This window comes from Ambystoma mexicanum, chromosome 3p, assembly GCF_040938575.1.
Source record: "Ambystoma mexicanum isolate Mex_15411 chromosome 3p, UKY_AmexF1_1, whole genome shotgun sequence".
Taxonomy (NCBI): domain Eukaryota; kingdom Metazoa; phylum Chordata; class Amphibia; order Caudata; family Ambystomatidae; genus Ambystoma; species Ambystoma mexicanum.
Window position 1 is genome coordinate 711,078,462 of NC_090925.1, and position 24,927 is coordinate 711,103,388.

Consider the following 24,927-nt stretch of genomic DNA (forward strand, 5'->3'; position numbering starts at 1 on the left):
GGTCGACAAGGCTCTTGAGACCGCAAATAAGGAGCATGACACCCTAAAACACTAGACCAAATTACACAAAGACCCTCTACAAGACGAGGATCTGGGTCCAGACGGCTTTTTCGTGGCCAACGCTTCCCTCAACAACAATACTCCTCGGGAAACAATTGGAACTTTCCACAGGTAACCAGCGGATACACCACCCTGTAACCCCAAAGGGGTCAGCGTCGTGGGAAAGGGAGGGGCTGGAACTCTACTGCTAGAGGCTCCCTGGCCTCAGGTTCAAAATGACCTGAAGATTCGGGTCCCCTCCCATGACTCTCCGGTCTAGGGCCGGCTAACATCGTTCCTTCAGGCATGGGGGGGGGGGATAACTACAGACCAGTGGGTGCTAAAGACCGTGGCCCACATGTACTGTATAGAGTTCAACCGGTCCCCAACAGTCAGACCTCCACGAGCAAGACGACTGACACCAGACCATCTTCGTATCCTCCTTCAGGAAGTCAAGACACTACAAAAGAAAGGAGCCATAGAAATCGTACCTCTGTCACATGTAAAAGAAGGTATTTATTCAGTGTACTTCCTTGTACCCAAAAAAGGATCTAACCTTGCGCCCTCTTTTAGTTCTGCGCACAGCGAACAAATTTGTAAAGCCACAAAAGTTCTGCATGGTCTCTGCAGGCAGTAATTCCCCTGCTATCACAGGGGGATTACATGGCAACACTGGACATGAAAGATGCATACTTTCATATTTCAATGTTGCCAGCGCACAGAAAATATCTCAGATTTATGATACAAGACAAGCATTATCAGTTAAATGTACTACCCTTCTGCATAGCATCTGCGCCAAGGGTATTTACGAAGGTACTAGCGGTGGCAGCAGCACATCTGCGCAGGCAATCCATCCCGGTCTATCCTTACCTCGATGACTGGCTCATAACAGGGGACTCCTATGAAACATGTCTGTCAAATACCCAAAAGACGATGGATCTGGAATTCTCTATCAACGAGAAAATATCCAGCCTAGACCCCAGTCAGGTCAGTTCCTAGGGGCTCTAATTCGAACAAAGGACGGCCTCATCCTCCCCTCCAACAAGAGGGTTCAAAAACATGTTTCAAATCCCTCAGTATGTAGTCAGTCAAGAGGTGACAGTACGCAAGGCTATGCGACTGCTAGGAATGATGGCGTCATGTATCTACTTGGTTCCTCACGCGCGCTTGCGCATGCGCCCAATGCAGGAGTGGCTCAACAGCCAGTGGTGTCAGGCCAGCGGACAGTGCGACGATCTAGTGGTTGTCTCGCCGGCCCTCGTTCTTTCGCTGCAATGGTGGTCGAGGGAAAACCACTTGAAGGTGAAATCCTTCACCACCCCTGCAGTGTAAGCCACTCTAACTACAGACGCGTCTCTCACAGGGTGGGGAGCTCACCTGCTTCAACAAACAGCGCACAGAGTTTGGTCGTCAGACATAGCATCCAACCACATAAACCTGTTGGAAATGTTGGCAGGGTTCAAAGCCCTAAAAGCTTTCCAGACACAACTGCAGGGGAAGACTGTCCTCATCCTCCCAGACAGCACCACGGCCATGTACTACCTGAACAAACAAGGGGGCACTCGCTCTCCAGGGCTGGCCAAACTGTCCCAGAACATTTGGAAGTGGGCTCTCAAACGCAACATGTTCCTGTTATTATAACATGTTCCAGGGGAACTCAATCTTCTAGCAGACGTACTCAGCAGAGATTTCCCGTTGCCCATGGAGTATGAATGGTGATTACACAGAGACATCTTCTATAATGTTTTTGCAGAATGAGGCTTCCCAGAGATCGATTTGTCCGCAACTCTGGAGAACGCTCAATGCCAAGTTTATGCCTCCAGGTACCCCCAGAACCGTTCCAAGGGGAAAGGCCTCTGGATAACATGGTCAGGAAAATGTGTTTACTCTTCCCCTCACTCCCTCCCCCCCCATCCCCCCGACTCCCCTTCTCAACAAAATAGTGCATAAGATACACCAGGAACCAGTCACAATGATACTAGTGGCCCCCATTTGGGCCCGCCAACCCTGGTTCCCTCATCTGATGGAGATATCCCTATCTCCTCCAGTCAAACTGCCTTGCCTGTACAACATGTCGCAAGACAGAGGGGAGACGCTTCACCCATGCCCGCAGACATTGAACTTAGCGGCCTGGCTCCTGAGGTCATAGAGTTTGTACACCTGCAGCTCCATCAGAGATGTATGGACATTCTCAGGGAGGCAAGGAAACCGAACACTAGATATTGTTATTCTAGCAAATGGAAACGGTTTGTCATCTGGTGCAACTCAAAGAGCATTAACCCGATTGACTGCTCTCCCATACACATTGTTTTGTACCTAACTCATCTACTTGACTCAGGCCTGGTCTTTAACTCTCTAAAGGTTCACTTAGCTGCGCTTTCAGCCTACACTACATCACAACAGAAAGTGTCATGGTGGAAGATACCAGTTATTAAAGCTGTCATGGAGGGAGTGAAAAGAATTCACCCTCCATTTCTAACCCGGCTCCCAGATGGGACCTAAACGTGGTGTTGACTAGGCTTATGGGGGCTCCTTTCGGGCCCATGCACAAAGCAAGTCTTAAATATCTCACCTATAAGACTGCTTTATTAATAGCTATTACCGCCATTAGGAGAGTAAGTGAACTACAAGCGCTCTCAGTCCTAGATCCCTTTGTAACAGTTCACAAAGATAAGGTGGTTCTACGCACTCACCCTAAGTTCGCGCCTAAATTCATTTCCAAGTTCCATGTGAACCAATTTATAGAACTACCAACGTTCTTTCAAAATCCTTCAAGCCTGAGAGAACGAACCTGGCACACACTGGATGTACGCAGAGCTGTCATGTTCTACATGGAAAGAACTCTACCACTAAGAAAAACTAATCCGTTTTTCGTTTGTGGCGGCAGGAATAGAAGGAGACGCAAGTCTCCAAATCACCGATCTCTAGATGGATTGTCAAATGCATCACGCTCTGCTACACTCTTGCTAAGAGAGAGCTGTTCTTCAAGCCTAGAGCACATTCTACTTGAGTTACTGGGGCTTCCATAGCATTCATTGCAAATGTTCCTCTTGAGTCAATTTGTAAAGCGGAAACCTGGAGTTCTGTACACACCTATTATTCTCCATACAAAAAGAACTTGAGTCCCCGATCCCTTTACCCGACTTATGTAACAAAAACAAGATCTGGTGTTCAGATAACCAACAGGCACTAGCTAATAAAATAAATACTCTCCAAAATAAAATAAAACTAAAGAAAGATTCTCTGAACCTACCACATTCCGCTTATACCCTTCCACTTAGTGAAATACCCATTGACCAGATCAATAGATTCCACTTTACCAAAACATCTGTTTTAGAGGTAGAAAAAATGATTGGATCCCTTAAGCCATCCATTTATAAAGGACATATATGCCCAGCACAGATCATAAAAGATGCTGCTAGAGACCTCTCCCCATTTATCTCCAAATTGATTACTGCTTCATTTTCCTCTGGCACCATCCCGGCCAATTTAAAACAATCCTGGATTCTCCCACTCCTAAAGAAGCAAACTCTATATCCACTTATTGCTACCAACTACCGCCCCATTACGACGGTACCATTCCTACTCAAAATACTCGATAAAGTTGCCTATACGCAGATTCAAAAGTACCTTGAGTTGCATAAACATTTAGGGGTCAGACAATCTGGCTTCTGTCCTCTACATGGAACAGAAACTGCCTTGATAGACTTGAAAACACAGATTGATGAGCTGAGAGATAAAGGGAAGACAGCACTGCTCCTATTACTTGATCTCTCAGCTGCATTTGACCTGGTGGATCATAAGGTTCTCTGCAGGCACCTGGACTCAGCAGCCCACTTTTCCACAGAGGCTATCAAATGGATAGAATCCTTCCTGAGCGAGAGAACTATGAGGTTGTTCTCCCCATTGGCAGCAGCGGACCCTACCCCGATCCTGTGCGGTGTACCTCAGGGCTCTTGCGTTTCCCCAACTCTATACAATATATTCACCAAACCTTTGTTCGATGATCTGGATCTTCTGGGTATCACCTACACTAACTATGCAGATGATGCACAGATTCTCCTCCCGCTTTCTGGGGATCATTGTAAGGACTTGGCGCTGGTAATTAGGGTATATCTCATCATCCAGGCATGGATGGCCACCCACGGTCTATGCCTGAATGATGACAAGACAGAGTTGATAATTCTAGGTTCTCCCTCCAACATCAATAAATTAGGCCACTAATACCCATTGATGGAAACATTCTTAAGGTCTCCAAGGAGGTAAAAATCCTTGGCTTTTACCTTGACTCAACCATGTCCTTTGAGAAACAACTGAAATCTCTGGCCTCTACGACAGCTTACACATGTAAGCTCATCAGAGCTCATCAGAGCTGGTAAGCCATTTCTTTCCAATGACAGTTGCATTATCCTGGCTAGAGCATTAATCCTCTCCAGGTTAGACTACTGCAATGCTCTCTACAGAGGTGCTTACAAAACAACTATCCAGAGGCTACACGTTTTGCAAAATAATGCACTAAGAGCCGCTTTAGGCATGAACAAAAGAGTACACATTGCCTCAACTAGACATCAACACAAGTGGCTCTCCACCTACAATAAAATACAGTTACAAATGGCCTCCCTGACCCACAACGCCTTAAATAATGTTGCCCCTAGCTACTTAATAGACAAACTGTTGAGAAGAACGTCTAGCAGGCCAACAAGAGTTAGCAATACTAATTGCCTTGTGGTACCAAGATTCAGGCTCACCAAGATTGGTGGCAATAGCTTTCCTGTGAAAGCTGCCAAACTTTGGAACTCCCTACCTCATGAGCTGAGAGTAGACCAACCTTACCTACACCCATTTTAACCTGACTGAAGGTTAGACTTTCACAAATGCTTTCACTACACTACACTTCGCCAATGCTGCCTATTACTGTAAATAATACTTAGGAATTATACTGTATAGACTTGAATTGTATATAATCTGAACATGTTTTCCTATCTCCTGCCTGTATTAATTTTTACTGTACATTTATGTGGTTATATTGTGAACTAATTGAAACTTTGTAAGCTTTGCACCTTCTTATTGTTGCGCCCTGTTACCTCCGGGTTTGGTGCGCATTATAAATAAAGAAACAAACAAACCTTTACGAAACACTATTGACTAGACACTCATTCTAGGTCTGATTGGCAGATGGGACAGGCAGTACTAAGACATCTTTTCACTACTTTTCCTTCTCACAACCCACCTCCAACTCCGGGTACTGCTCGCTAGTCTATGCACAGCATGTGATTCTAAGCAGATTGACAAACATAAGAAGATATGCATTTACTTAACGTAAAAGCATTTCTGATGTTTTTATCTGCTTAGATTCACATGTGCCCATCCTTCCTCCCCGCTTGCATGGAAGGAACATAGACGTCTTACCACTTTCTCTCTTTTCTGTACTCCCTCACGATAGTCATAAGGCTCCCTCTCGGCAGAAAAAATACAATTGGAGGGACCTCGAGGCGTGAGGGATCTTGGGTACACTACCCGTCACGTAGGGATAGTGTTACAGGCACGCCCATGTCGGCGGCCCCTTTCAATTCTCGAAAGACAAGATGCAATACTCCGCGGTTACCACTGGATGTCGGACCATATGCACAGCATGTGAATCTAAGCTAATATAACCATCAGAAATTCTTTTACGGTAAGAAATGCATATCATCCTGAAACTAACAAGCAGAGTCAAGGATTGCTGGTGACCCACTGGAAGGTTTAGCACCCTGAGCCCGCTGTTGTCCCACTGCTGGACCCCTCTGCATCTGATTGAACCAGAAGGTCTACAAAGGCTATTCGACCCATTGGAATAGTGGGATCAACTATTCTCGGCACCTTCATCTTAACCTGCAAGTAAGCCTCTTCGGAAGTGTTCCTGGGCCATCCAGTGAACTGACAAGCTTGCACAGGACCTTTGCTCTGAACACGTCCACATTTCGAGTTGACACTTGAAACTTAGTAGATCGTAGGCTCAGTGTTCACGGCAAACTCACACCGAATTCTGTACACTTGGCATTCCCAGGTCTGGAAAAAGAGCGAGCGCCCGAACCGGAGTACACACGGTCACCGTGTCGCCCAGCCGTGGTGACTAACTTTGCAGGTGCCTTGCTGCTGTGCCCCCTGTGCCCTGACGCCTGCTACAGTGAAACTGGCCTGATCCCTTCATCAGGAGCAGAGAAATCGCCACTGTTCCGCCAGGGAATCAACGCTGTAACTTCACTGCTGAAAGCTGCAGAGCCGCACAGCTGCCACATTTGAACCTGCAACTAAAGTGGACTCCACTGCTGAAGTTTGGTCCACAATGCGCCAGGGGTCGGTGAGTACTTGAACCCTTACCGGTGGCCCCTAGCGCATCCATCTATTTTTACGCACAAGTGTCTCCTGAGGGCCACTTAACTTTCCACAGGTAGCCTGAACTACCGTCCCTTTTCCCAACTCCTGGAACCTGTTCTGCCCTCCTGGAGAGACCCTCCACGAATAGTCAGAACTTATTCTTCATTGCCTCACCCACCTTTCTGAGCTGCTACAGCCCCTGCAAGAGACCCCATTGTCACCCTTCTGCACTATCATGTGCACCAGCATTTCAAAGTACATTTGAGCACTAGGCTCCAGTCTTCGCATGGACTGGACTGCCTCTAAGAACTGCCTGAAGACTATTTGCACTGCTTCCTTCCTTCCTTCCCTTTTAGGTTGTGGACCCATTCTGTGCTTTTAACCCTTCAGGTCACTTGGTATTGTATATATGTGTTATAGTAGTGTTGTATTGGTTTTAAGTATTACTGTTGATATTTGCTTTGTGTGTGAGTTCAAAGGCCTTGAATAAATGTGCATGTATTTTTAATATATGTACACCTGACTGGGAGTGATTTGTAGTATCATTTACTCTGTGTGCTCATTGAGGTCTTTCAGTCACCCTCGCCCCTCCTAAGACCTAGTCTTGACTGCCGCCAATGCTACCTTGATTGGTCTGGCTTTTCCAGAAGGTTACCCAAGAAACTAGGCTGGCCTTCTGAACCTCTGCCCACCAGGTCAGAGTTCAGAAATCAATCTTAAAAGTAAGTATTTGCACTACAGGTCCACAGAGAATCCACCTTAACTTCAGAAGTCCAACCCTAAGTTGTCTGGGGTCTTGTGCCCAAAAGTTCACAAAACGTTCATACAGTTCTTTGAAGCTGGAAAAAATAAAGGTAGGGTCTCTGTGGTCCAGTGAACAGTTCAAAGTGTCAGGGGTGGAGTTAAACTAGTTACCCAACATGTTCCCAACTTTCGGAGTGCTTGTGTGAACAAGCAATGGCAAAACCTAAGTGTTAGAAAGGTTTTATAGAAGTTAGCAAACTTTTTAAAGGGGAGTTTAGGGGGCAGGTAAGTATCGCTATAACTCACGCCCTGTACTCCGATTCTTCATGAGACTTGGCAGGTCGGTTGAAGAAGGTCAGAGGTTGCTTTAACCGCCATCAACCTCAGCCCTTGATCCCCAGGGGTTGCAGGTTCGAGCAGATCTCTGGTCGGTGTCTGATGCTAGTGCAAGGACTCTCAGTGGAAGAATGCAGCAAAACATGATGCAAGGCCCCTCTCAGGACAGGAATGGGTGCAGGTAAGCATTTTCGGACGATGGACACCAATGCATGGCAATGCAAAGGGACTTGCTTGTCACAGTCAGACTGCCCCTTCTAGCTCGGGTCCCCTTAATACTAGGGCCGCGACATTTCGCCGAGGTAAGTCTTGTTGCCCAGGCTGAGAATCCCCTAAGTTCCAGGCCTCAACTCAGAATGGCGCTGTCGGCAGCCCAAACTCGGAGCTGGTCAGCCTCAGGGCGGTCCCGGGCCCTTCTGAAAGCTCTTCTTTGCTGGACTCCGAGCTGACGTCGAGAATGGATTTTCCTTCCACTCGAAGGTTCGCAGCTTCTTCGCAGGACTGCTCGAGATCTTCTATAGGACAGGGCTCTACCAGGGCAGAAGCAGAAGATGGTCGCCAAGCTTTCTTTCAACGGGTCCGCAAGTCTTGTAGCTGGACAGATAGGAGACAGGAGTCTTGGCTCCTTCAGTTTCTTCCAGGATCTCGGTAGAGTGGGTGCAGCTGTCCTTGTTTTCCTAAAAGCCGGGTCGGAGCAGCTGCTCCCACTAGGCACTGAACTAAACAAAGTGTCTAAATTTAAAGACACTCCCGTCCCCTGCACACCATTAAAGCTGAAAAAATCAGTCAATACAATGCTTACATTTTCAAAAGATATGTAATTGAATATTAGATACATGAACAAAAGTTGAAAACATCAATGTTTGTTAATTAAACCTTAAAATGTACATAAATATAAGTGATTTTCACATATGGCCATTGTAAAAAAACAAAATGAAACAAAGAGCAACCACAGTGTTCTTATGTTGCAATGTGATTTCCAACTCTACGCATTTCGGGGAAACTCCCCTTCTTCATGAGTAAAAGAAATCTGCAATTACACATATACATACAATTAATAATCACCTTTACATATGTTAAACACAAAATTACCGTGAACAAATCATTATCAATCATCACTCTAAACCAGCTATAAAGCAACCTAGCTCATACTATATAGGGTCATTATCATTTTATTCATAATCAGTAAACCAAAATTGAATACTGGTGTGACTCCAAAGCATGAAATTAGAAGCAAGATAATGGAAAGAATTACCTCTAGTATGTCTTTCTGTGTGGTCTTGCACAATACAAGAATATTAATCGGGTCAATACGCTTCAACTGCTGAATCAGATCAAAAGGGAACCATAGAGTTCCGGATTTAAAGAGAAGGTCATAATAGTAAAGTGAAAAAAGCTCAATTCTTACCCAGAGTTTAGAAGGGAGTAGGAATACACTCTAAATCCACAATGAAGACACCACCGGACAACGGGACCTCTGGTGTGTATCAAGATGAAGTATATAGGAAGTAGTGAAGATCCTAGAGCAAACCGTAAGACCAGTGATTAAAGTTGTAGTATCGGTATCTGCCTTATTAAGAACAACAATATCCATCTGTTGACTATCTTTACCTCAATAGTGAACAAAACGGTCTTTTATTCGTACTGTATTCCCAAAGACCATCAATATCTCCTACTGCACTCGTCATGAAAAGATGGCACCGATGTTCAAAAGACTATTTTAGCCTCCTTATATTCCGAAATTGCGTACTGAAAAAAGAGACAGAAGTAAGCCACAAGGATGGGTGAGTCATTCTATCTTTAAGATCGAGTATTCCAAGTATTTATAGAAACAGTAATAATCTATGTACTTACAATTCGAAAGGCTAATCGTCTTTATAGACAGGATCTTGGAGTTGCTGTCTAATGTGCACCACACGTACGGTGTCTTCATTCGGAATGAGCAATCTCTGCCGGTTAAAATGAAAACAGGAAGAGACGCGGTCACATGACAGTCATGTGACCTGAAAATTAAAAGCGAAACAAATTCAAGCGATTCGGAAAGGACAGAACCTATTCCACCGAGATGTTAGTATTGCTGGAGTGAGAATAATAATGGATGTATAGAGTACCTCGATCTATATAAACTGGGATCCCAGATGTAAACCCCAATGGTAAGTACCGTCATTACGTCACATGACCAAAGAACGTGACGCAGAAATAATTAAAACACCCATGGAGAGGTGCCACTCAACTCTTAAATCGGTACTTCGGACATCTAAAAAGATGGATGATCTCAGAAATAAAAATGAAAGGGATTTATAAAAAAAATATAGAAAAATCAAATAAAAATGGAAGTAGTGTCTAGAAAGTAGACACGGAAAAAAGACTCCAGAGTCAAGAAGAAGCAGAGGTGTACATAGTGTATTAACCCTCTCAATAGATGTATTTAAACCTTTCGATTAATGATGTATCATTCATTATCAGAACAATATGAAGTAGTCAACCAACTCATAAACCTGACACAAGCCCAACTTCTGATTATAACCAGTCCAAACCACAAGAGCCAAAATGGAGGACGATGTTCAAACCCTACCGTGAATACTTAAATGAAACAATTCAGGGAAAAGTCTTTATTGAGACCTCTGGGAGAGACGGTATCCAAGAAATCAATCCAGAACATCACTTTGAGCCAAAATCCTTGCATAATCACCCCCTCTGTGAGGTTTAACTACTTCAAGTATGTTGAATCTTAACTGTGCCACGTTATGTCTCTCATTGGTGAAGTGTCTTGCTACAGGGGATTTTTCATTTTTACACCGTATGTGTGATTTATGTTCAGTCCCTCTTTCACGCGCCGACCGCAGTACCGATTTAAGAGTTGAGTGGCACCTCTCCATGGGTGTTTTAATTATTTCTGCGTCACGTTCTTTGGTCATGTGACACGGCCATGTGACGTTGTAATGACGGTACTTATCATTGGGGTTTACATCTGGGATCCCAGTTTATATAGATCGAGGTACTCTATACATCCATTATTATTCTCACTCCGGCAATACTAACATCTCGGTGGAATAGGTTCTGTCCTTTCCGAGTCGCTTGAATTTGTTTCGCCTTTAATTTCCGGGTCACATGACTCTGTCATGTGACCGCGTCTCTTCCTGTTTTCATTTTAACCGGCAGAGATTGCTCATTCCGAATGCGGACACCGCACGTGTGGTGCACATTAGACAGCAACTCCCAAGATGTCTATAAAGACGATTAGCCTTTCGAATTGTAAGTGCATAGATTATTACTGTTTCTATAAATACTTGGAATACTCGATCCTAAAGATAGAGTGACTCGCCCATCCTTGTGGCTTACTTCTGTCTCTCTTTTCAGTATGCAATTTCGGAATATAAGGAGGCTAAAATAGTCTTTTGAACATCGGTGCCATCTTTTCATGACGAGTGCAGTAGGAGATATTGATGGTCTTTGGGAATACAGTACGAATAAAAGACCGTTTTGTTCACTATTGAGGTAAAGATAGTCTACAGATGGATATTGTTGTTCTTAATAAGGCCGATACCAATACTACAACTTAAATCACTGGTCTTAGGGTTTGCTCTAGGATCTTCACTACTTCCTATATACTTCATCTTGATACAAACCAGAGGTCCCGTTGTCCGGTGGTCTCTTCATTGTGGATTTAGAGTGTATTCCTACTCCCTTCTAAACTCTGGGTAAGAATTGAGCTTTTTTCACTTTACTATTATGACCTTCTCTTTAAATCCGGAACTCTATGGATCCCTTTTGTTCTGATTCAGCAGTTGAAGCGTATTGACCCGATTAATATTCATGTATTGTGCAGGACCACACAGAAAGACATACTAGAGGTAATTCCTTCCATTATCTTGCTTCTAATTTCATGCTTTGGAGTCACACCAGTATTCAATTTTGGTTTCCTGATTATGAAGAAAATGATAATGACCCTATATAGTATGAGCTAGGTTGCTTTGCAGCTGGTTTAGAGTGATGATTGATAATGATTTGTTCGAGGGGATTGGGTCCTCCGATGTATTCCATATCTATGACATGTAATCACCACAGCTGTGCTGCTTCGGAAACTTTTTTCGGCGTCTGCGTCCTGCGTCGATGCGCCGTCGTCGAGGGCCTCGTCCGACGTCATCCGATGTGATAAGTAGGACGCACGACGCCCGTAGCCTCAGTTCCGTTTTTTCCGCGAACGTGTTGCTTCGTGATTCTCGGTTCACGCCTCGACTCTTTGGAGTTCTGTTCTTCTCGGTTCTTCGAACCTGTTCGTTTTGTGCAAATCCTTCGTGTGAGGATGTCTTCTACTTCGTCTTCGACCCCGCGTCCGGGTTTCAAGAAGTGCGGGGAGTGTGGGTCCAAGATGTCGGTGACGGACTCGCACGACGCCTGCCTCTGGTGCCTCGGGGAGGCCCACGACACAGATGACTGTATCGACTGCCAGTCGCTCACGTCCAAAGCCTTACGCGAACGTGAGAAGAAGTTGTCGGTAGGTCGGGTGTCCAAGCCCAGGAAGTCGAAGTCTGCGGGGCTTTCGACGGATGATTCGAGGGGTGACTCTTCGCATCATCGTTGGAAGTCTCGTGGGTCTCCTTCTAGGAGTCGGTCTCGCCACTCCTCTGCCTCTTTGAGGCGTTCTCGGAAGCGCCGACACCGGTCGTCTTCCAGGTCCTCCTCCTCGGACTCTGCCCGGCACGTCGCTTACCCCACCAGCCGTGCGACGCCGGAGGAATGGGCGTCCTTCAGGAAGAAAATGCTGGCGATTCTTGAGTCGCAGGGTACTAAGCCATCCGCGCCCCCGAGTGGGGTCGGTCGTGTGAGGTCGAGAGACACCGCCCGCATGAGTGGTCGGCACGAGTCGCGGTAGAGGTCCCGTTCGGACAAGGAGACTCGTTCTCGCCGTACCTGTTCCAGGTCCCGGTCCTCAACGCGTTCGAGACCGTGTGCACCTGTGAAGTCTTCGAGGAAGACATCGACGTCTGAGGCGTCGAGGGCGTCGACTGGCTTTCTCGAGGCTCCGGCTTCGAGGAAGTCGTTGAGGCCGTCGACGCTCGGGTCGTCGAGGGACACTCTCGGGGCTACGGCCTCGAGGGCTGTGTCGACGCCGCCGATTCTGGAGGCGCTGCATCTGACGTCAACGCCGATTTCCTTGACGCCGATCCTCTCGGCGCCGGTGCTGGTTCTCTCGACGCTGGCGCCGATTCGCTCGACGCCATCGACGCCTTTCGTGACGGAGGTACCCCGGGGCACGGGTGGACCCCCTAGGAAGGCTCTGGTTGAGAGCAAGCACTCTAGGGTGCCTTCTTTTCGCCGCCTGGACTATATTTCAGAGGCGGATGAGGAATCTGATGGCCTGGTTCCTAGTCAGGTTCCGGATGACATTGTCTCGGGCCATAGTCAGTTTGACGAGTTGAGACAGTCACTGCATGATGCCAGTGGTCTGGACACCTCTCCGGAGGTGGAGGTTTGTAGGCCTGAGCCTGGCTCTCATGCTGATTCCTCGTACCGGCGCCTTATGGCTAGGGTTTCGGAGTACTTGGGATGGTCTGCTCCCCCAGGGAAGTTTGTGCAGGATGATCTGACGGACATCCTTGATGTTGGTCCCCCAACTGACCCGGTTCTGCCGTTCCATATGGCTTTACAGAGAAGGGTGGCGGCGGCTTGGACTGCTCCGGAGAGTCTCCCGGCGGTGGGCAGATCCTTGTCGCGAAAATACCGTCCAGCCAGTGGCGACCCCTGCTACTTGACCAGGCACCCCACTCCGGAGAGTTTGGTGGTGCAGGCGGCCACGGCCCTGGCGAAGCAGGCGTCGTACCCTACCATCCCTCCTAATAGGGACGACAAACGTTTTGATGGCTGGGCGAAGAAAGTGTTTTCTTCTGGTGGTATGGCGCTTCAGGCGGCCAACTCCATTTGTGCCTTGTCGCGTTTCACGCACACTCTGTGGAACTGTGTTGCGTTAGCGGCTGAACATATTCCCGAAGGGGACGAACGGGATGGTTTCCTTGCTATGGTCCAGGATGGTAAGGATGCCATGTGTGAGTCCGTTCAGTCGGGTTTGGACTTAGCTGAATGCGTCAGTAGGTCCATGGCGGCGAGCACCGTGATACGCAGGTTTGCGTGGTTGCGGAAGTCGGGGTTTGCTCCTAATGTGCAGTCCCGGCTCCTCAACATGCCCTTTGACGCTGAACACCTTTTTGGCAGCAAGGCTGACGAGAGCCTTGAGAGGTTGCAGACCTCAAAAGCTGCAGCAAAGTCGTTGGGCGCTGCAGTTCGCCAACCTCTGCCTTTTCATCCTAGGGGACAGCAGTGGAGGGGTGGTTCCTTTCGCTATTACTCATCCTTCAGTAAAGCGAGAGGAGCTGGCAGTCAAAGAGGCCAACGCAGGGGTACCAGACGTGGACGACAGGGTACCCGTGGTGCCAAGGCCGCTCGGGCAGTTGCCTCTTTGCCCTCAGGTAACGCCGCAGCCGCTCCCACTCAGTCGTGAGGCCATGTCCCATGTTTCGCCGGTTGGGGGAAGGCTGGCGCAGCATCTTGTAGAGTGGCAAGCCATTACTTCAGATGTGTGGGTTCTGGAGATCATAACCCACGGCTACTGTCTTCCCTTTCGGCACAGGCCTCGCGACAATCCACCGGGGAACCTCTCTTTGCAGAGTCCGGATCCGCTCCTTGCGCAGGAAATTCAAGCCCTGCTGGAGAAAGGCGCCATAGAACTGGTGCCTGTGGCGGAGAGGAACAAGGGATGGTATTCCCCTTATTTTTTGATTTCGAAGAAAGACGGGGGATTGAGACCCATCATGGACTTGCGCGGTTTGAACAAACTCCTCAGGAAGGACAAGTTCAAGATGGTTAGTCTCTCTCAAGTCCTCCAGGCCCTTCAGCTTCAGGACTGGTTGGTGTCACTCGACCTCAAGGATGCTTACTTCCATGTGCCGATCCATCCCAAGCACAAGAAGTACCTGAGGTTCGCGGTTGGCGACTCGCACTTTCAGTTTCGGGTCCTGCCGTTCGAATTGACCTCCGCCCCGAGGGTTTTCACCAAGCTCATGGTGGTGGTGGCAGCGCATCTCAGGCAAGGGGGATTCACGTCTACCCCTACCTGGACGATTGGTTGATCAGGGGGAGCTCTCCCGAGCAAGTCCTTGATCATCTATCGGTCACCTGTCGCTCCCTTCACAGGCTGGGCTTCTCCCTCAATTTAAAGAAGTCCCATTTGACGCCAACACAGCGGCTCCAGTACATCGGAGCAGTGCTCGACACTTCCCTGGGGCAGTGTTTTCCTCCCCAGGTGAGGGCTCTTCACATTCAGCAGATGGTGCACAAGTTTCAGCATGCCCAGACGCTCCCAGCGTTCGAGTTCTTGAGGTTGCTCGGCCTCATGGCATCCTGCATTCTTCTGGTGCCAGAGGCTCGCCTGCGGATGAGATCTTTGCAGTGGGCACTCAAGATGTAATGGTCGCAGTCCTCCGGCAGGATGTCGGACTCGATTCAGGTGCCGTCCTCGGTCGCCCGGGACCTTCTGTGGTGGGCCGTCGAAGGCAACTTGATGAAGGGGGCTCCATTTTGGCTCCCCTGGCCGGAGGTGACGATCGTGACGGATGCATCCCTCATGGGATGGGGAGCTCATGCCAACGGGCTGACAGTCAGCGGTCGTTGGTCTCCGTCGGAGTCCAGACTCCATATCAATCTGTTGGAGCTGAGGGCCGTCAGGCTAGCCCTGAAGGCTTTTCTGCCGTCTGTGCGAGGGAAGAATGTCCTGATCCTGACGGACAACACAGTGGCCATGCACTACCTCAACAAAAAGGGGGGGGCAGGGTCACTTCCTCTGTGCAGGGAGGCGATGCAGCTCGAGTTCTGGGCCATCCAGCAGGAAGTTTCGATCTCGGCAGTTCATCTGGCCGGAGCCGAAAACGTGACGGCGGACGCTCTGAGCAGGCAGAGCGCGATCTCTCACGAGTGGGAGTTGGCTCAGGAGATTCTCCTGGAGATCTTTGCCCTTTGGGGGACCCCTCAAGTGGATCTCTTCGCCTCCAGTGTCAACCGGAAGTGCGAAAGGTTTTGCTCGCGGGAATTTCCTCCAAAAGGAGCCTTAGGAGACGCGTTCGTGGTGGAGTGGTCATTCCCGCTGCTGTACGCGTTTCCTCCAGTCCCCGTCATCCCGCAAGTGCTACGGAGGTTACGGAAGTTCGGTTCCCGGATGATCCTCATTGCCCCGGCGTGGGCTCGGAGGACGTGGTACCCGGACCTTCTCGACTTATCCATCTGCCCTCCACGTCGTCTTCCCTACCGAGACGATCTGCTCTCACGGGAGGGGGGTCAGGTTCTCCATCCAGAGGTCAGATCCCTCAACCTTCACGCTTGGCTTCTGAAAGGTTGAGGTATAAGGATTGGGACCTCCCTGAGGACGTGATGGAGGTGTTGCTTTCGGCCCGAAGGCCAGCAACAAAGTCTCTGTACCGTTGGCGTAAGTTCTGCAACTGGTGCAGAGTTCAGAATGTGGATCCTTTTGCATGTGACATCCCCATGGTTCTGTCCTTTTTACTTTCTTTGGCCCACAGGGGCTTGCAAGTGGGTACCGTTAAGGGTTACCTGGCGGCGCTGTCCATCTTTAAGCGCTCGTCTGAAGAGTGTTCTTACTTTAAAATCCCTTTGATTTCACAGTTCCTGAAAGGGCTCACTAATGTGTTCCCTCCGTCACCTTTCCTGGTGCCCGGTTGGGATTTAAACCTTGTTCTTAAGTTTCTTATGGGTGCTCCGTTTGAGCCTTTACATTCTTGCCCTTTGAGGCTGTTAACTCTGAAAACTGTGTTTTTAGTTGCGGTTACTTCCGCTCGCAGAGTGAGTGAGTTACAGGCACTTTCAGTTAAGCCTCCCTTCACTGTATTTCACAAGGACAGGGTTGTCCTTAGAGTTCGTCCTTCTTTTCTTCCGAAGGTAGTGACGGAATTTCATTTGGCCCAGAAGGTTGTTCTTCTGGCATTCTATCCTCCTCTGCATCCTGGTAAGGAAGAGGAGAGTCTCCATAGGCTTGATCCTAGGAGAGCTTTAAGCTTTTATGTTTCACGCATGTCCCGGGTCAGAGTGGAAGATCAACTCTTTATTGGTTACGCTGGAAAGCGTTTGGGGCAAGCTGTGACGAAACAGACTTTGTCTCGCTGGATTATTTTGGCCATCTCGGAATGCTACCGCTTGGCGGGTAAGGACCCACCGGCTGGCTTGCGGGCCCAGGGGTATGGCTGCGTCTACTGCCTTGCAGAGGGGTGTTCCTATTCGCAACATCTGTGATGCAGCCACCTGGGCTTCAGTACATATATTTGTACGTCACTATTCCCTCGATTCCATCCGAGCACAGGATCTGGCCTTTGGCAAGGCGGTCCTTTGCTCTATTTGATTGGCTATTCTAAATCTTGATTCTAAATTCTTTCCCTCCTCCTTGCTCTGGTACTGCTTTGGGAGTCTGTCATAGATATGGAATACGTCGGAGGACCCAATCCCCTCGAAGAACAAGTTACTTTCTTACCTGGTAACGTTCTTTCGATGGGATGGTCCGACGACGTATTCCATATCGCTCCCGCCCTGCCTTCTCCGCTGCAGAATTTCTTTTGCGATTGCAGCTTACGTTCCGCAAGGCTTTGTGTCTGACTGGCAGTTGACTAGTGTCACACGTTCTGGGGGAAAAAACTACAACTGAGGCTACGGGCGTTGTGCGTCCTACTTATCACATCGGATGACGTCGGAGGAGGCCCTCGACGACGGCGCATCGACGTCATCGACGCAGGACGCAGACGCCGAATAAAGTTTCCGAAGCAGCACAGCTGTGGTGATTACATGTCATAGATATGGAATACGTCGTCGGACCATCCCATCGAAAGAACGTTACCAGGTAAGAAAGTAACTTGTTCGGCACGGTCATTTTGTGTTTAACATATGTAAAGGGGATTATTAATTGTTTGTATATGTGTAATTGCAGATTTCTTTTACTCCTGAAGAAGGGGAGTTTCCCCGAAACACGTAGAGTTGGAAATCACATCGCAACATAAGAACACTGTATTTGCTCTTTGTTTCATTTTGGTTTTTTACGATGGCCATATGTGAAAATCACTTACATTTATGTACATTTTAAGGTTTAATTAACAAACATTGATGTTTTCAACTTTTGTTCATGTATCTAATATTCAATTACATATCTTTTGAAAATGTAAGCATTTTATTGACAAGATTTTTTCAGCTTTAATGGTGTGCAGGGGACGGGAGTGTCTTTAAATTTAGACACTTTTAGTTCATGTTTTATTCAGGCTCCAGTGTCAGGGCTTGTATTCCTCCTCAGCACCCTGAATCATTTGAAATTGTCTATGTAACTTTTTCACCCATTGACAGAAAACTAGGTGTGCACCTATTGACTACTATTCCCTCTAGGCACTGACAGATCTGCACCCCCCCCCCCACAAGCACACCCCAGCAGTGTTCCAATCAGGGCCACTGGCAGCAAAACTCATTCATTCGACTCAGACACACTGGCACCAATTTGTGAATTGGGACCAGAAAGTCCCAGCCCACTTCCTGGCAGAAAACACACAGTAGCCGGCCAAAAGCCTCTGCTTTCCTGTGCACTGGAAGTCCTTATAAGGATTTTCCTGGCCTCACTGGACAGGTAGAAGGCTAAAAGTCATGATGGCCAAAGGACAAGCGATAAACCTTGTGGCATGGCCATGTTTGACCACTAGCCACAGTAGCCAAACGAGGTAAGGCTTAAACGAAATGCACCAAAAAATAGTAAAACATCACTGCTGCCACCAGCTTCCATTTAGCACATAGTAACCAAAAATCAAAAATCCTCTGAGTGTTAATCTAGGGCAAATCAAAAGGTGTGTACCCCATTGTACTGCATTGTAAATGCATTGTACAATAAGTTACCACAAGTGATAACAAGTTACTAAAAGTAGTAACAAAGTTACTAGACTAAGGGAAACAATGGATCTCATTACGAGTCTGGTGGTAACCCTGCCAAGTGCTTCCGTTGGGTTGCCGCTGGACTCGTAACACTTTTCCATCACCTGACTGCCTGGTGCTAGCGGGGCATTACAAGTCCAGGTGGATCGGGAAAGGCTGCACTGCACTTTAAAAAAAAAATAATAGCAATAAGTTTAGGGGTCCATAGAAATGGAAGGAAAGGTGCAGTGAAAAGGAATCTTTCCTAACAATGTGTGGTGTGTGTGTGTGTATGCAAATCTGAAGGAATGAGGGCTGACCTGGGTATCTACAACTACTCTGGGTTTCTGGCCCACAGCAGAAGTGGCTCATTTGCCTAATTGTAAAAAACTGTCAGCGATTATAAAGGGTCTGTTCTTTTGTATCACAATTGTTAAATCGTTAAAAACTGTTGATCTCCAAGTGGCCAAAGCATATGTCAGTCAGCAGGACGGTACTCCTTGTAGTTCTTTGACCGTTCTGGTGTATATAGCTTTCCAGTGAGCAAATGTTCACCTGCTCTCCCTATGTGTCTTTCATCCTTGGTAAGGATGTGAGGGAGAATTGTTTCTGTGCGAATTCCCTTTAACCTTAGAGACCCGCCAGCCCTTTTGCTGGAATCTGGGATATTTGTGATTGTTTACCTCCTGAGTGAGTGGAGCTTTTTTCCACTCGCTCATGTGTTTTTCGCTGACCGTTTTCTTTTTTACTGTTTAATGGAGTCTGGTAAACTGCATAGGCATCGGTTTTGTGCTTAGTGAGACACGGCACCCTCTGTGCAGTGTCACTGAGAAGTCCCTTGGACTTCTCTTAATGTTTAAATACGTTTTCATGTGTGAACTACAGTTCTCAAGAATAGTGAGATCACTTTTTTTTATCTATCTTTTATCTTTTGTGGGTCTAGCACAACCACCCTATGTGGTGTGCTGGGGTGTTCCATAGTAACTCCTTATCCCACTTCCCATGTAACATTTTGTTACACTGACTAACTTGAAAGGCTGGTGGCAGTGATTTCTTTTTACTACCTTTTTGTGCAGTGTACTAGCAGGCTGATTTCTCAGCTGCCGTACAGCACCCATGGGTGACCATTTTTACAAAATCGCCTGTCTTCTTTTTCCGCCATTTCTTGTTTGTCCTTTGCTTCTGAGCTTTTACTCTGTTGTTTAAACTAGGTTTGAGTCCTTTGTGTGTTTTGCCTTCAGTGTGCTTCTGCACTGAAGCCTGCCCAGGCTCCAGTATGTCTGGAAAGGCAGGAAGTGACCTGAAACTTAGCTGTCCTTTGTCTCTAGGTGTGCCAGACTGAAACCAGTGTTGACTGGCCGGCTGGCTGTCCTGGAGGATAGCCACCCCCCAGGTGATTGACAGCCCTAGGGCTGTGAATGAATGGGATTTTGCTTAAAAGGTGAGGATTCTGGAACTACAGACAGTTGACCACTGGAACAAGACATCCGTCGAGGACGAGTAGAGAGGCCAGCAGCACCCACCAGGACCGCAGAAGCACCAGCGAAGCCTTGCAGCTAAGCTGACCACGTTTTCGTTTCAACAGGAAAGATCTGTGCAGGACGCCTTCCTCCCTTGGGCTGATGGGACCAACTAGCCTCGAGACCGGCCTCATTTTGGCTCATCCCCTTGCTTGCTGTGCAACTTTCCTACGCTGCAGGGACCCATGACCATTATCGAGTGCATCGTCTTCCAGAGAACAAATCTGGCAAAAACTTTGTGGGCACTCTTGTGGACCTCCAGAAGCAGGAATTATTCATCCAGAGTCCCCTCAACAGAGTTCAGGACCAAGGAAATTGCAACTATAGGTATTCGTTCCTTCTTGGCGCTGAGAAAAAGGCGCCAAAACCAGAGCCGCTGAATCACGTGGAATCCATTGCTGCCGAATCCCTCTCCAGAGTGCTGCTGCAGAAGCCCGCCAGACGTCCCCCCTTTTGTCACCACGACCAAGGAGCAGGAACAAGGGTCTGCATCGGGAAGGAATTCAGCTGGAACCTCTTCTTCAATTCTAAGTTACTGTGGGGCTTGGGGTATAACTACCTTTTGCCATTTGTAGTGCTTCCGGGCTTGGGAAGTATTCTTTTCACCCATCTAGAGTTGACCACCACTCACCTATGCAAGCCTTCCAGCTTGTACTCCATCAGGTAGGCTCCTCTTGAGCTCCTGTGATTTTTCAAAGAACGCCTGACTTTTTGATTCAGATTTTCTAAGAAAATCTGCATCAGAAGTGGAACTGTCCCATTGACTTTGGCTGTCCTGATTTCCTGAAACCTCCTCTTCTGAACCCTATTAGCTTTGGCAGTGGTTGTTCCCTTAGGTTTTAATTGTTGACACTATCATTGCTCGGATAAAAGACTGCCTACATCCCTCTGGGAGAAACTATCTATTGAACCAGTTGCTAAAGTGTGTTCTACTGTGACGCTAACCATTTTCCCTCCCCATCTCAATGTTGTAATGGTGAACAGAAATCCATCCTAAACTGGCCTTTATTGACGTCACTCAGTGCTGGAAAATGATTAGCCTAGTAAAAAAAATACTCAATTGCATTATTGGTTCTTGTATAAATGTATTATTCTATCTGCCATTGAATTTTACTATTAGTTGCTACCTTTTTAACATTTGCTTAATTTGCCTGGTGTATATATAAATAAATAATTTAATACAACTCTAAGTGTGTAAGTGTTTACTTGGAGCCTTGTGTTTACTGATTTCATTGTGCTACTCTACAGCTCACATTGCCCCTCCTGAGATAAGCCTGGCTTCTCAGCCACTCTACTGCCTTGTGTAGTACAAGCCTATATTAAGAGTTGGGTCCCTAATACCAAGAGAAATCTTGTGAAGTCCCACACCAATTGAACTTTACCAAATCTTACCGAACAATGGACAGAGTTCAGGTGGACTGCCTCGAAGCTGAGATTGTTCTACCACTCAAATACCTAATGCACCCCCACCCCATTATACCTTTTGTTTACCTCTCTAAATTATGTAATGCCTTTGTCACTGTTTCTTTTGGTTAGCACACTTATTTTTTTTCTCTGTCCCTGTAAACTACATTCACGTTCTCTTATAAGTTTTGCTGCAGGGTCGGTGGCATTACCTGTGCTAATGAACATTAAGGCAGTTATCGAGCAGAGGCAGTGTTCAGGGGTCTGGAGCCACAAAGACGAGCTTCCGGTAGGTTTCTCTGTCTTTCCTCAAACATTTTCTGCTCTCTGCAGTGCCTTGCTCCCCTAATTATTCATTCTCTTGTCAGATTGAAGTTGACCTTGGGAAGAAGTGTGGCTACCACTCTGTGTTTGCATGTCCAATCCTACGGCAGCAGACGTCTGATGCCAACCCGCCTACCAAGCTCATGTGTGGACATGTTATCTCCCGCGATGCCCTGAACAAACTAATCAGCGGGGGCAAGTAAGTGTTCAATGGGTACATACCCACCCACAATTTTTACTCTCCATGGTTTTTTGTCCCCACTGCTCTTAAGATCGTTTTCTGCTTGCTGCAAACCTTCCCTGATCTGCTTTTCTCCAGTTAATTTTCTCCCTCATTCTTTCCTGTTCTACCTTTCTGTACATCTCAAAATCCTATCTTTCTTAGTTTTCAGTACCATATGACGAGCAAAGTTATGTGTAAAAGTGTGCATTTCACAAACATTGACTAATCATAATTGATAGCAAAAATATGCAAACAGCAACATGAGACGCTTGCACGGTTGTGGTACATCAGTGTGGTTATTTTAGCCCTCTTCCCTTCCACTTCATTTAGTAGACCGTTTAAACAAGCTATTGAATTTGCCACAGAGAAGATTAAAAATAATTAAAATGCAAGACTGAAGCCTTTCACCCAGGACCATCTTCTGATTCTTTTTCTTTTCTGTCGTTTATAATTTTTCTATTGTCAATAGCTCCAGTTCATTTAGCCAAGAAAAACACTCAGGGTAAGGTTTAGGTCCGAGTGCCTAAAAATGGCAAGGGAAGCAGATAGGCTAAATTGAGGATGGGTTGGCACCTTCGTGATTGTCTCGGGAGGATAGCTCAGGGGCAACATGCTCGCCTTGGAAGCAAGATGACACGGAGTAACACAGGTTCGATCCCTGGGTCCGCGCTTAGAAACCTCTGGTTATTAAGCGTGTTATAAATAACCTATCATATCATTGTTGGGGCAGAATTCCATTTCTGGGGGTTCTGCTGTCTTTTTTATGGGACCCCTGAACTTTTGTTTCTCCTTTTTAGGATCTCTGCCCTCTTTTTGTGGCTTTGGGGGCATGCACTGAAGTACCCCTGCCACTGCAATCCTTTCTTAGTATATTTTCCTGTAGTAGCCTGTGTGGTTCCTGGGACTGCAGTGCTTTCAAGGCACCCTATTTTGGCTCTAGAGTGATTAAATCACCCTGCTTGGATTTAGAAAGTAGGGTGATGGCAGCTGTAATTTTGTTTTGGCTTTACCATGGGTGCAAGCCGATTTACCACATTAGTAGCCCAATGTACCGCTTTGGTAGCCATTTGGGCACTTGTGTATTTTTATTTTTTAAGTCCTGCACTCAGTCGTTTTGATTTTGGGCCTTTTCTTTGTTTGAGGAAGCCACAGGGCAGGCCTTAAATGGCTGTTGTGGAAACACTGGTTCACTATAGGTGGGCTACCACCAAGGCTCCTTGTAGTCTCTCTGGCCAAGTAACATTGCCCAGGCAGTAGTTCTGGTTGGTGACAGTGAACCTTAATGTGGTGGCTGCAGAGGTTAAAGCATTTACAATTCTTCGTAAACCTTTTCTCCTCCGAAGGGCTCTAAAATTGAGTATATAACTGTTTGCAAATACACTAGCTTGGCAATTGTACGTTGTTGTCCTTTTGTGATTGGCTCAAGATTGGGAATGATCATGTAGGGTAATTTCTGATATGAGCCCCAGCAAACAACTTAAAAAGGGACTTCAGTGGGTGAACCTAGGATTTGGGATGTCTAGGATTCTCTTGGAATATGCATCCTCTGAGTTTATCTGGGGAGATACCCACTGTTAGGAAGGGTGTTCTTTTTGCTACTGTCCTTTGCGAAGGACCAGCAAAGGACAGTCTCAGGCAGTCCTTCAACAGTTATTGTGAAGAGCGGAGAGCTGTGACTATCCACGTTGGTGTGTTGGACCTGAAATAGGCACATTGCCTTTAACTCTGAGAAAGGCGTGCTTTATTTAATTCGCCAGTGGCGCGAACGACTGGCAAAGGACAGTCTGAGGCGACCTCCGGCGAGCTTCACACTAAAACCCTGCTGTCAATGCAAGGAGGAAACCTGATGCTTGGCGTGCTACTACCAAACACCTGCTGATAAACGCGAAGAAGGAAGCCTGTCTCACAGACTAGTGGAAATGCCGGTGAGTGAAACCCGATTTTGTAAACAGGTTACTACAAACTAGGCCCTCTCTTAATCACCCACTTCTCTTTCCAATCAGGGAGCTTGGCCTTTCCCGAGCCAACAGCCCGTCCGGTGAACATGTCTTCGAAGCTATGGAGTGGGAAATTATTCATCACAGAGAAGGGAAGGGCAGCATTGATAGTCCACCAGGAGTGAGGAGTGATGGAATTGTGAAGCTTCTGGACACAACGGTTGCCCCCCACAAATAAGATCATGGGGGCGCTGCTTAGTACCTCCATCAACAAAAAGCTCACATTTAAATCAGCTGCCCTTGGTGAGCCGTGGGGGCGGGGGGGCACATGAGAAACAGGACTGTTGGGGAACTTGGGGGAGAGGCGACTTCATCAAACAGTATATCTATGTTATCACACGCAGATGGGAGTCCGAAAATAAAACAATTTGGTGGAACAACAAACCATCCCCATGAACGTAAGAAAAGGTCATGTGAACTTCCCAAGCCCGGATTTAATATCGCCCACCTACAGAACCGAGTCCCACCATCATCTATTTGACGCCCCAGAGGCGTCAGAACCAACACAAGGAAACTCCGAACTAAATGAATGTGAGGGGGGACAGTAACAAGTGGGGTCGAGCAAAGTGCACTAGAACAATCCTTTTAAAGACTGTTTAACGTCATGGAGGGCATCTTGGAACGCCCCTATCGCGCTACCAATAAAGAGAAAAATTTAGCCTTGCATTCACTGGCAATGCCTCTAAATGACTCAGACTTGCAACTGAGACCCAGAAAACTACAATGCAAGAACAAAATACTTCTTGTTTTTTACCCGAGTCACACAGCCAAACAATAAACTATAACTTTTTTACACCTAAAAACATCTCCTTGAGAAGGGATTCTAACATCATGCAGCAGATGGATACCTTGGGTCCAGCTTCCATCTCTGCAGTGCAGTTGGTGCTGGAATCACTACTGCGCCTATACGACAATGTTAAGGAAATTGCCCAGGAAAACACCCACAAACTTACTACCTTGGAGTTGGGAATGAACAAGCTGTTAGTGTGGTAGTAGAGGCGCACTCAAGGGTAGCAAAAGGTTGAATCAGGATAGAGAGAAT

At 47.1% G+C, this 24,927-nt stretch overlaps 1 protein-coding gene across 4 annotated transcripts in view; it reads left to right on the forward strand.

Moving 5' to 3' along the window:
- RMND5B (required for meiotic nuclear division 5 homolog B) overlaps window positions 1-24,927 on the forward strand; it is a 363,293-nt gene that overhangs the window by 307,322 nt on the left and 31,044 nt on the right. For all 4 annotated transcript variants that reach the window (XM_069651549.1, XM_069651551.1, XM_069651552.1 and 1 more), the window contains exons 8-9: window positions 21,528-21,630; window positions 21,710-21,864. In XM_069651549.1, the coding sequence (XP_069507650.1) occupies window positions 21,528-21,630; window positions 21,710-21,864 (258 nt within the window). The remainder of the gene's footprint in view (window positions 1-21,527; window positions 21,631-21,709; window positions 21,865-24,927) is intronic.